Raw genomic sequence first — 12229 nt, forward strand, 5'->3', positions numbered from 1 at the left:
CTGTTGAATTAGTTATAATTCTTTTTAAAAAATTACAAGTTTCCTCCGGTAAACATCCTTAAGCAGATAATTTATACATGTATTTAAGGCCAGTTGTAAAATGTCTTAACTTTGAAGTCCTCTTGTTTAACAAATTTAAATAATCATAAATCATGCCGTTTCTACTAGGTACTAGGGGTGTGAATTGCCTAGTACCTGACGATTCGATTCGTATCACGATTCACAGGTCACGATTCGATTCGATACCGATTAATCCCGATACGAATTTATAAGTCGATTGTTGCGATTTGTTTTCATTCAAATTTAGAAAATACTAATCAGTAAGCTTGTAGAGTGTAAGATTTATATGAAAATGTATTATTTATCTGAAATTTCAGTCTAATAGAGGTTGTAATCTGTTTCATGTTTGAACAGCATTAAAATAAAATATTAAGGCATGATGTTCCGTTCATATAACATTCTTCCATGCTCAAGGTGTGAATCCTAACCCGAAGTCAGACGTTTTGTTGAATATTTTTCCATTAAAAATGGAAGTTTAAAAATCGATTCACACACACACAAAAAAAAAAAAAGTCAATGATAAGACGTTGAATCGGTAAGACTACCGAATGAACAATTCTGAGCTTTAAAAAAAAAAAAAAAAAAAAAAAAAAAAAAAAAAAAAAAAAAAAAAAATCGATTTTTTTTATTGAATCGATTCGAGAATCGCGCGATGTAGTATCGCGATATATCGCCGAATCGATTTTTTTTTTTTTACACCCCTACTAGGTACTGTCTCAAATGTGTTTCTTGGGAGGAGTAATGTGGCGGCCTACCGGCTATCCAGTAATATATTCAGATCAGTGGCTCTATCCGACTCCCCGCCTTCCTCGCGAATGCGGCGCTTTCAATGTGATTGCTGGCCAGCCATGTTGGAGGTCAAAATTGGGAGGATAAGCTCAACTAGAAATGAGAAGCCTAACAGACTGACTCGTGTTTGTTTTCGTTTATATATTTTTCTGTGTACCTTAAGTCAATATTAAAGATATAAATGATCCATTCTTTTTAGACGTGCTAAAATGAGGGCTAAAAAGCATGGATACAGATGCAACGACACGACATAATGACAAAGTGACCATCTTTAACAACCACAATCCCTACATAGTACCCCATGTGTGAAGTCAAGTGGAAATAAAACCGTTTCACTTCAGATTCAAACAGCTTGACTTACATTAGCTAGAGCCTCGATAATGGTAAAGCAAGGTTGAAGTCATGCTACATTTCTGATGTACATTTGTATTAAATGTTATAAATCTGTGTTAAAGGTGACCCAAGGCTAACAAATTTGAGGGCACAAGTATTGAATTGTGACCCCCCCCCCAAAAAAAAAGAAAAAAAAAAAGAAAAAAAAGAAAAGCACTAGTTACTGTCAGTGCACATCCTGCTGGACAAATTGTGACAAAAAACATTTTCAAATAATTTCAAACAAATCATCATAACCATATATCAACTTTATTAATCATAGGGCTAATTCAAAAAGCAGACATTCAGCAACATTTGAACAATTGTAGCAGCGGGCGAATGAACAATAAAAGTGAGTCAAGTCCACACCATGCATTCGGCTGGCAAACACCACTACTTTTGATCAAGGTTGGTGACTGTAAAACTCAGTTGTACCTTGCTGGCCACAGACAGGAGCTGTAGGCTCTTGCCACCTTTTTTATTTTTTTTTATTTTATTTTTTGTGGGGGGAGGATGAGATAAATTTCATTGGCGCAGTCATTTGGGGGAGACAAATTTCATTGGAGCGCTTATTTTAAAAAACAAAAAAACAGAACCCTTTAAGAGAAAAAAACAAGTGTTTCGGGATATAACGTACATCTGCTTGAATTAATATGTATATGTATTGCAAGAGGAGATCTAAAATATCACTGCAACAGATGAACTCTTGACAAAATGTTAAGGTGACCAAGGCATAGTGTCAAGGATGAAAATAAAACATACTCGTCAATACTTTTCCTTTTTTTCTCCATCTTGCTGTTGCTTGTCAAATTGATAAAACAAACCTTGCTCATACACACTAAACAAAAAATGGCGTCTTTCACTCAAATTCCAGTTAGAACCATATATGACGACCAAAGGAGGACAAGTTTGATCATGAGCACGGGAGGCATTTTTGGCCATTTTAAAACACACCGACCAAAACCTTAAATAGGAAATGAAAGCAAAACAAGATAAAATCGAATGTCACACTCATCGTGTCGTGGGACCGATCTCCAACCACCGGCCTTCCGCAGCTCCTCGTCATGATTGCTTTGTGTGGAATTAGTTGTGTGCTCAATATGTCATGGTGTGTTAGAAGATTACACATAGATTCTGCTTAAGGTTCCATTGAAGACTTCATTACGGGGTGAGTGGGGGAGTTTTGAGGACAAAGCATGGCGTATACACTGTGCGCACAAGGAGGAAAAGTGTTTATTTGGTGGCTGTCTCAAATGTAGTTGTGATGCGGTTTGGACTGGGAATTGATGTGCGGGTGGGATGATACGACCCATCAGGGCAAAGAGTTCAACAAATCCTGCAGGAAGAGGTCTGCATCTGGGATTTCGAGGAGGAGACCTGAAACATGTCAACATAAGAAAGTTTGTCCATTTTTGCTCATCTTTTTTTAAGGAAGAACAAGCGTGAGCATTTTTTGTCCTTATAGAAATGTCAAAAATATGTCATTCTACCTTTTAATGACTGCATCTCTCTGTCATCTGTGTGTAATACTGACCTACAACGTCAAAAAACTCGGCCAAGGATTCGGCGGGCATGAGTTCGTCCTGGAAAGCCCTGAGCACGCGCTCCGAGGCCTCATAGATGGGCATGTCGTTGTGACGAACGTATTCGGCAAGCGAGAAGGACCAGCCGCCCTCCGTGTTGCTGGTGGGAACTTTCTGTGGAGGCAAAAGGCAGAGAAAAGGTCAGCGTGCTCGGTGTTCGACAGATTTCATCGGGTGGCCAATAAGCAAAATACAGTGGTACCTTGACTTACAAGCAAGCTTTTTTTTGTTGCTTGGTCAACAAATTTGAGCTAATCAGTAGTGTGTGTATAAAGTAAATAGTGACACACTAGTGTCTTGGGAGAATTCGCAGTTTCTTGTTGCAGCAGAAAGCGTTTTACATGAGTTTCAGTTTCATATCCCTCCTGAAGTTTTTTTGTTTTGTTTTGTTTTAATTCATGATGGTGGTCATGTTTTGTTTTATTCAGCTATTTCAATTGATGCTGAAATGTCTATTTAATCTTGTAATTATGTTTTACTAAATACAAAATATTTTATTGAATATTATATAGTATCACAAATGTAAATAATAAAAAAAGCATTTCCATTAATTTTAATGAGAAAATTGATTTGAAAAATGCATGATATGAATTATAAGCATGGCAATGGAACAAATTAAACTCAGAAACTCGTAAACCAAGGCACCACTTTATTTTTTCATACGTTACCCTGAACATGTCATAGACGAGATCCACCAGGCCCCAGAAGAGAAGGGGTGAGCGATAGATTGCATATTCCTTTGGTACTTTGTCTGTCAGTCTGAGGAAATGAAGGAAGGACAGCAAAGATGAGGATGGGCTCATTTCAACTCACAGTGCTTAAAAAACAAACAAACAAACAGTCATAATCATTCACGCTCAGGCCATACTTGTTGACGCTGCTCGCCGACACCTTGCGGGTGTGTGCGTTGACCAGGAGCCTCTGGAGGAAGTAAATCCGTGAGGTCCTCCAGCGTTCGGGCGGCATGATGTGCATGGCCAGGACGGTGTAGTAGTGCGGGCCTTCTACTTCGTACGAGCTCTCCACCCATTTATCGCTTGGCTGCTCCTCAAAACCTTGCAGGTTCTTTTCCTCCCGGGAAGTAGCCCGTGTCCTGGGAGGGTTGTGAAGGATGAGCAGTGAGCAGTAGCCTTTAGTTTCAGGTTTCTTGCACAAACTACCAGTTTTGCGGTTGAGAGACGATAACTTGAAATGTGGAGACCTGAGATTCAAATTTCTCATCTTTGGTCACTGAGTGTAAAATGTAAGACTGCTATTTTGTGAGCTATGACGGCCTATTATTGCCTATGATGGACATCCAGGATGGTAAAGTTTAGAATTCGACCTTCTCTTGCAGTACATACGTGTTGAGCACATAGAGCACAGTGTGGATGATGTAGGGGATGAGATGAATGTTGCTCTCTCGGCCGCCGCCTCCTGTGTCCACACTGAAGGATTGTTCGGTAGCAAAGCGGAGGAACAGCAGTTTGGTGTCATGGATGTTGAGTTGGTACGTGGGCTCACGTTGGCCTGTGCACTCCTGCAGATATGTGTTGTGTCTGCGTGGCACACAAAAACAGAAGTCCATAATCAGCATTCAATGCTGTAACTTCCTATCAGCACAATTTTATTTGGGCATATTTCTTTTGGCTTTTAGGGATTAGAAGTATTAGGGAAGATATTTTATATTTATCCGCTGACTCATGTTTTTACCGTGCTAAGCATGTAGCAAACGCCGATTCCGGTACATGTGGCCCCCAAACAGGAAGCAGTCCATTGCACTTGGTGTTAGCATTCTGAAGAGCGGCGCTTTCCCACTCTTCTCGTCCACGGGCCAGCCTGCAGTGGTGGGAAAAGAAATAGGAATTAAAAAAGGGGAAAAAAAAGATTTCTTAAACTGAGACGGGTTGATGTCTTCTTAAAAAGCATTTTTCTACCTGACAGCTGCCAGATGGCAGTCGTAGTGGACAATGTTAAAGTGCGAAACAGTGCTGTAGCCCTGCTGCTTGCGAGGCTTGTTCTCAAATTCCTCCAACGACACCCGCTTTGTGAAAGTGTAAATACCCAGGACCTTGGTGGGCTGGAATCAAAAGCATACCTGTTCATTTGCTGTACCTCAAAGGACAGCAAGGACTAACGATATGTGCCTGGTTGTACCTGAAATTTGTAACCTTCTCTACAGATACAACAAGTCAAGCCTGGCTCCTCTATGAGCTCCTCCATTTGTTTCAGCAGTGATGTCTTGGTCACCACCTGACCCTTCTCATTGGTCTGAAATGCAAACGCACGCATACCATGTTATTATTCAAATTGTTGGTGGTGGAAATAAGGCAAAGTCGTGTGAAAAGAGAGTGTACCGTCATGCCCAGCGTTCCCAGAGCTTTCTGTCTCATAGCCATGGCCATTCGCTTCTTCTCAGCTCTGGTCTCCCGACGCGCCGCTTCTATCTTCAGATTGACGTCACTGTGCTCCCTCAGTGCTTCCAGAAGGTTCTCTGCAAGCGTACCAATACCTTCATCGCTGGAAACCTGCTCCAGCTTGTGCAGGCTGGTAATTGATTCAGTGCCTATCAGCACCTGGACAGAACAAAGGTCAAATGGTTTTCTTCCACCCCATTCATGATGATGAAGATGATGATGATCCTGGCTTTATTATTAAATGGTATTTAGTGCAATATGCTACATGTCATTTAAACATTTACTACCTGTGTGGGAGGATGCTGGGTAGCCAAACCGCGTAGCAATCTTAGAATAAAGGGTAGCGCAGGTCGAGAGAGGAACTTCTTCCAGATGTCGGCATCCAGACTAACAAAAAAAAAGAAAAAAAAAAGATGAAACTTCAGCCAGTGAAGCCAATTTTGATGCCTTTATCAAAGGCATGTTAAGAATAAGGCTCATACTTCTTGGCATTTGGGATATGTTTCTTCATGTAGTCCAGTGCATTTTGTGTGATTCCTTTTTGCAGAATAAGATCTTTCAATTGATGTCCATTACTGTTATTTTTTATTCCAGCAGCGATTTTACAGAAGCAATCCAGAAACACTTTGTCATCAGCGCTATGTTCCTCGTCGTAGCTGAAAGGGAAAAAAAAAAAAGTTTCAATGTACTGTGTAAAAAAACAATGCAAGCTAGGGATGGGTTCAAAATATCGATATCATATTGATACGCCTTTCATATCCCATTATCGATACATAAAACCATGTACTGATATATCGACCCCCCCCCACACACACACACACACACACACCCACACGACACATCCAACACACACAAACGTTCCTGAACCTGCGCTGCTTACACAGAGAAAGACAGTACTGATTGTCTCTTGACATTTGAGAAGACTCACTTGTCAAAGCTACAACACGGCTTGAATCGCTCGACCAAGATCCTCATCTTCTCCAGTTCGCCAAACGACAAGTATGGGATGATGCGAAGCAGACCCTGCAGCACGCTGGGGTTGGAGCGCACAAACGGAGTGTTGATCTGGTCCAGCAACATGACAAGCTGATCCTTGTCGCCGGTCAGCAATAAGTTACCCTAGGGGAAAAAAAATGAGACTGATTATATTTTTTTCAAAGGAGAAGGTTTCCATCAATGTGGGTTTTTGTTTTTGTTTGAACACAGCTTCCAAGTCCTATTTGGCCTTAGACCAGGGGTGTCCAAACTACGGCCCGGGGGCCATTTGCGGCCCACCGTCCATTTTTTTTGTGGCCCGCGTCATATGCTAAAAATGGCATTTGACTCAGTTCAAATAAAATAAAAATGTTTGGAGATGGTAAAAGTAAGAAGGGAGGGTGTCGAAAAACAGGTTCTATTAAAGTTTATTTTAGTTAACTAAAACTAACGAAAAAAATAAAATTCAAAACAATTTCGTTAACGAAATAAAATAAAAACGAAGATGCTTTTTTTAAAAAAAGGAAACTAACTGAAACTACATTTTGTGTTTACAAAACTAACTAAAATAAAACCAACTATAATTACCTCAAACGTCCTTCGTTTTAGTCTGTCGTAATTAATATAATGCATGAGCCTTTGGGGATGATTTTAAATGTAATTTTTAGTAGATTTATTTTTATATAAACCGAATATATAATAATGATGTTGTGCCAATGGTGTTTTTTAAATATTGCACACAATACACACACACACAAAAAAAAAACTAATACTGAAACTAACTAAACTAAAACTAAGCATTTGTTAAAGAACTAAAACTAATTAAAAAACAAACTAACAGACCCATCTTGAAAACTAATTAAAACTAACTAAATTTAAAAAAACAAAACCCAAAACAAAACTAGAGCTGCGAGCAGCTATAAAGGGCCCTCGCAGCCCGGGCCACGTTGGGGTACTTGCACGTTGGGGTACTGGCACGTTGGGGTACTGGCACATTGGAAGCAGAATTTCTTTGAAAACTGCATGGTAAACCTATGCATGTGGATTTTTTTTTCTCACCAGGTGTGATGAGTGTGACAAGCTCAATGGGTTTTGGTGAACGTTAAGATCTGCAAAAGTCAGCATCCTTTTTTATTTTTAGGCAATAAGTTGCCCTGATTGGTATTTTTTGAAAAATATCTGTACCCATCATCGCTCGTACTCATTGCACAATGTTGCTTTTATTGTCCATAGAGGCTATCAAAAGTAAATCAAATTAAATAAAAAAGTATGCATGTTTGGATAGGTTTGATGCTAGTGAACATTTTGAGTGGTGGAAACTAAAAGAATATTCATAAATGACTTAGTTATCACACTTACAATGAGTTTACAATTTTTGTAAAAATACCGTTAAGTGGGTTTTTTTTTTTTTTTGCCTCAAGGGCTAGGTGGCATTGTATATATACTGGAATGTTGTCATAGAGATACCTTCAAGCCTTGACTCTAAATATACATGTCAAGTGTGGGATTTTTTTGGAGCATGTACCGTGGAGTTATTAACACTGATTGTCCCAACATATCCTTCATTCACGATATTGCTTTTAATGTCCATAGAGGCTATCAAAAATAAATAAAAAAGTACATATGTTTGGATAAGTCTGATGCCAGTGAACATTTTGGGTGGTGGAAAGTAAAAGAATATTCATAAATGACTTATCACACTTAGAATGAGTTTACATTTTTTGTACAAAATACCGTATGTGGGGTATTTTTTTTTTATGCCTCAAGGGCTAGGTGGCGCTGTATTTATAACTGAATTTTGTCATAGAGATACCTTCCCGCCTTGATTATAAGCATACATGTCAAGTTTGGGATTTTTTGGAGCATGCACCGGGGAGTTATTAAGCATATCCTTTTTCATTGCGAAACGTGTTTACAATTTTTGCAAAAATACCATAAGTGGGGTATTTTTTTTTCACGCCTCAAGGGCTAGGTGGCACTGCATATATAACTGAATTTTGTCATAGAGATACCTTCAGGCCTTGACTATAAACATACATGTCAAGTTTGGGATTTTTTGGAGCATGTACCGGGGAGTTATTAAGCATATCCTTTTTCATTGCGAAACACAAATTTTAATGCCCCGCCCTCATCATATAGTATTCCGAAAAGCCAAGATTTTTCCGCCTGTCGTTTGCTCAGGTCTTGACATGATCCAGGTCAAGTCTGAAGTCAGTCGGATGAAACATGTAGGAGAAGTGGGCAAAAGTATGCCCCCTGTAAATGTGCAAAAATCGTCAAAAATGGGACATTAAAAAATTCGTAGCTCACTTCCTGTTCATTTTAGCATACAGGTCCAAGAGACTTTTTTTGTAGGTCTTGGGCTCCCCCATACACCTAAAAATTTCCAAAGATCTTGTTTAAACGTACAACCGGGGCTGCTTCATTAAAAATTTCTAGGGGGCGCTATTGAGTCATTTTTGTAAAAATAGCACAATACATGATAAAATATTACTCATTTTACCAGGCCAGATGTGTGTGCCAAGTTTCATGAGTTTCTGTGCATGTTTAGACCCTCAAAATCGCCGTTGTTTTCTTGGCGAACAGTGCTTCGCCACGCCCACAGCATTTCGCGAAAACTCACAAACTTCGTGTTGTGACATCATGAAGGCCGAAACCCTCTTCTGAGCAAATTATGAGGTAGGTCCAGTTAACGTGTTTGGAGAGAAATGTTGAAGAAAATTCGTAAGAAAAAAAATTGCCACTAGGTGGCGCTATAAGTAAGATGAAATATAAGTTCGTAGATGTCTTAAGGGCTGGACTCTCATCAAATGTGTGAAATTTTGAGGAGATAGGATCATCTGGGTCAAGTTAAAGCAACTTTTATTGTCACGAAAAATCTTCAGACTTTGCGGCACCGTAACGGCCACGCCCTTTGGCGAAAAGTTACAATATTCGGTGGGGGGCATGATCAACTTCTTAAGGCTTTTCTGACCAATTTTCAACTGTATCCCTTCAACGAGCTAGGCACAGTAGATAAAAACGTAAAGTATGACATTTATTGTCACCACTAGGTGTCGCTAAATGTATAACTGAATTTTATTATATAGATGTTTTCAGGTCGTGACTATTAAGTTGCATGAGAAGTTTGAGATTTTTTGGAGCTTGTACATGGGAGTTATTAAGCATTTTGTCTTTCTGGACAAATGAAATTTTAAAGCCAATATTTGATGCCCCGCCCCCGTCATATAGTATTCCGAAAAGTCAAGATATTTTGCCCAGTTGTTGTCTCAGGTCTTGAGATGATACATGCCGAGTTTGAAGTCAATGGGATTAAAACTGTTTGCAAAGGGGGGAAAAGTATGACCACAGTGAATGTGCAAAAATGGGCCAAAATTGGACATTCAAAAATTCATAACGCACTTCCTGTACATTTTTGCTACATGGTCCCAATTGACTTTTTGTGCGTCCCCGGGTGCTACAAGTGCCTGCCAAATTTCGTAGCTCTAGGTCAGACGTGCCGGGATTGGTTTTTATTTTTTTATGCTAGGGGGCGCTATAGAGTCTCGTTGTTATGACATCAGAATATCAAATTTTTCGCCGGGCCCGAAGAGTGCGCAAATTTCGGTGAGTTTTCGTAAATGTTTAGGTCCTCAAAAATGCGATCGTTTGCGGAGATTAAAGAATAATAATAATAATAATAATAATAATTTTTACAAAAACAATAGGGACCTCGCAGCGGTCGCTGCTCGGGCCCTAATAAAAAATAAAATGAAAATTTCCAAAACTTTAATAACCCTACTGCCATATTACAAATAAATCAGAATAAATTGGTTTATATACTGTAGCATTTTTCTAAATATGTAAAAGCACAAATAAATTATTTGTACAATTTTTAGGACTAAACACAATTTCTCTTCATAACATTATGTGGCCCTTGTGTCCTTCTGATTTTCTGTATGTGGCCCTCAAATGAAAAAGTTTGGACACCCCTGCCTTAGACCTTGGTGGAGGTCTGTGCCCCTTCAGTGTTCATGTTGCTTCTTTGATACAAACCTTGTCCTCCGAAATCTCTGCATTAGCTTCGTCCAGAATGATCTCCATGATGCTCAGGACTTGCTCTGCTATTGCGGCTCCACCACTGTCCTTACTCTCCTGCTCAGCAACTAAAGCCTAAGAGGGACCAAGATATTAATGTTGTTCTTCAACATGTGCGTGACACAAGCCTGGTTAAGAATATATTCCTCTTCAGGAACCACAACAATAAAAGTCACTTACCAGGTTTAGAGTTCCAAGCATGACATTGAGTGTGTTCATCTCTGGTTTGACGAGCTGTTGTCGGTTTATTTTCACTTTGACACAATAACTGAACAACTTCAGTAAAACCTAAGAAGATACACATCAGCATTGAATTAGAAATCTATAGTTGTCACTGTCATCAGAATCCTCACAAAGCTACTACTTTTAATCAAATGAAAAAGCAGCTTGCTTGAAGGTATGTTAAACTGCATCCTGTAAATTGGTATTCTACATTGTAAATATATACTCTTGCACAAAAACATTAACCAAACACCTCCTCATTTTGTTCAATTGTTCATTTGAGGGAAAAAACAAACAAAAAAACAAAACAAAAAAACAACAACAAAAACAACCACACACATTTGTTTACGTCCTTAAGTCAAAGGGAATGCCACCAGCCATCATTTCTAAAACATAGTTCAGTCTTCCTAATGCAGATGAAGCACAGCGGTGGCTTACCGTGAGCAGATGACGTCCCTGTTTAAAATCTTTGATTCCTGACAGCCGATTGAGCATGCACTCCAGTCCGCCACACTGTGCCATGACTCCTGCCATCTTGTACACCTCCTCATCATCCTCCTCCTCATCTGGACAAAGATGAGAAAAAAAACCCGTTTTATGTTATGTTTCTGTAAAGCACTTTGTGACAGCTAGGGCTGTTTGAAAGCACTATATAATTAAAGATGACTTGATTAAATTTATAATTATTTTGTCTTGATTGTGAGATGAAAATCCATAAAAGTGGTTAATGGTTCAGGTGTGAATAAAAGGTTTTTGATGAAGACACATGCAAGAAAGAGATTATATTAGACAAGTAATAGAACCTGTGGTCGAGTCCAGCGACTCGATGAACTCTTCCGTTGCATCTCCCAGCAGACCTCTCATTCGATAAATAATTCTCATTGGCTCACCCTAGAAAAAGAACGGGCAATGTCAACTTGATGACTAAACTATTTCAGATTCAATTTGAAAGGCTCGGTCATTATTATTGGTTTCGTCTTGGAACTTTACCTCATTTGTTGGGCACCAGACCTTCTTGTAGACTTCAGCGACCGATAGATCCAAGCTAATAATTTTGTTGTTCACCAGAAGCTGAGGAAAAGACATACAATGTGTTCTGGCAATGGCTTAGGTGGATGACAATAAGCAGTAAGGAATAAGAGAAGGACATATTGAAATCCAAGTAAGGTACAAATTCATTTTACCTCCATGCCATTATCATCTTCAAGGAGTGCCACCAGGTCACAGTCAAGGCAGATCTTGTTCTTGATGTCCCTCATAAGGGGGCCAATGCCTGGCTCGTTGCTACTGTAAGGATTTCCAGGCATGCGACCTTGAAGGAAATCCTCTTGCTGTGGATCTTTTTCCAGAGTTACAAAGAACTCTGTCACTTCGTTCTCCTCCTGAAAAGAAAAGAGGGAGTAAATAAGATTAAGATTCACACTGGTTGTCAAGTTATGATTATGTAAAACTGTATGTAATGAGAAAATGCTAACTCACAGGATAAATGATGCTACACAGTCTCTCAAAAATGAACACAGGTGTTCTATAGTCATCCAAATTGTATCTCTTCGCAGTCTCTATGCACACTGCCATGAACGCCTTCGTTTCCGACTCGGTACCTACAAACAGTGCAAGATGGTTAGACTATCACTGTACATTATGCCAGCTGTGGAAAATAAGAATGCTACGATATGCCAAACATTGACAGACTGTTACAGGCTTCTAAAGCCGTAGTTAAGATTTCACTTCAGCTGACCTGTGGTCATGTCCTCG

The 12229-nt window shown here is 39.4% G+C and overlaps 1 protein-coding gene across 12 annotated transcripts in view; it reads right to left on the reverse strand.

Moving 5' to 3' along the window:
- Positions 1-1475: 1475 nt before the first annotated feature.
- Positions 1476-12229, reverse strand: part of ubr4 (ubiquitin protein ligase E3 component n-recognin 4) — a 72790-nt gene continuing 62036 nt past the window's right edge. For all 12 annotated transcript variants that reach the window (XM_077514526.1, XM_077514535.1, XM_077514533.1 and 9 more), the window contains 20 exons: positions 12213-12229; positions 11954-12075; positions 11659-11856; positions 11465-11545; positions 11278-11365; positions 10913-11040; positions 10433-10540; positions 10211-10327; positions 6129-6319; positions 5683-5856; positions 5488-5587; positions 5141-5359; positions 4941-5054; positions 4721-4863; positions 4497-4622; positions 4148-4342; positions 3673-3897; positions 3473-3563; positions 2756-2918; positions 1476-2598 (listed from right to left, as the gene is read on the reverse strand). The exon at positions 12213-12229 is cut by the window's right edge and continues 157 nt beyond it. In XM_077514526.1, coding sequence (XP_077370652.1) covers positions 2534-2598; positions 2756-2918; positions 3473-3563; positions 3673-3897; positions 4148-4342; positions 4497-4622; positions 4721-4863; positions 4941-5054; positions 5141-5359; positions 5488-5587; positions 5683-5856; positions 6129-6319; positions 10211-10327; positions 10433-10540; positions 10913-11040; positions 11278-11365; positions 11465-11545; positions 11659-11856; positions 11954-12075; positions 12213-12229 — 2665 coding nt within the window. In that variant the 3' untranslated portion in view covers positions 1476-2533. The remainder of the gene's footprint in view (positions 2599-2755; positions 2919-3472; positions 3564-3672; positions 3898-4147; positions 4343-4496; positions 4623-4720; positions 4864-4940; positions 5055-5140; positions 5360-5487; positions 5588-5682; positions 5857-6128; positions 6320-10210; positions 10328-10432; positions 10541-10912; positions 11041-11277; positions 11366-11464; positions 11546-11658; positions 11857-11953; positions 12076-12212) is intronic.

Source organism: Festucalex cinctus, chromosome 2, assembly GCF_051991245.1.
Source record: "Festucalex cinctus isolate MCC-2025b chromosome 2, RoL_Fcin_1.0, whole genome shotgun sequence".
NCBI classification, from domain to species: Eukaryota; Metazoa; Chordata; class Actinopteri; order Syngnathiformes; family Syngnathidae; genus Festucalex; species Festucalex cinctus.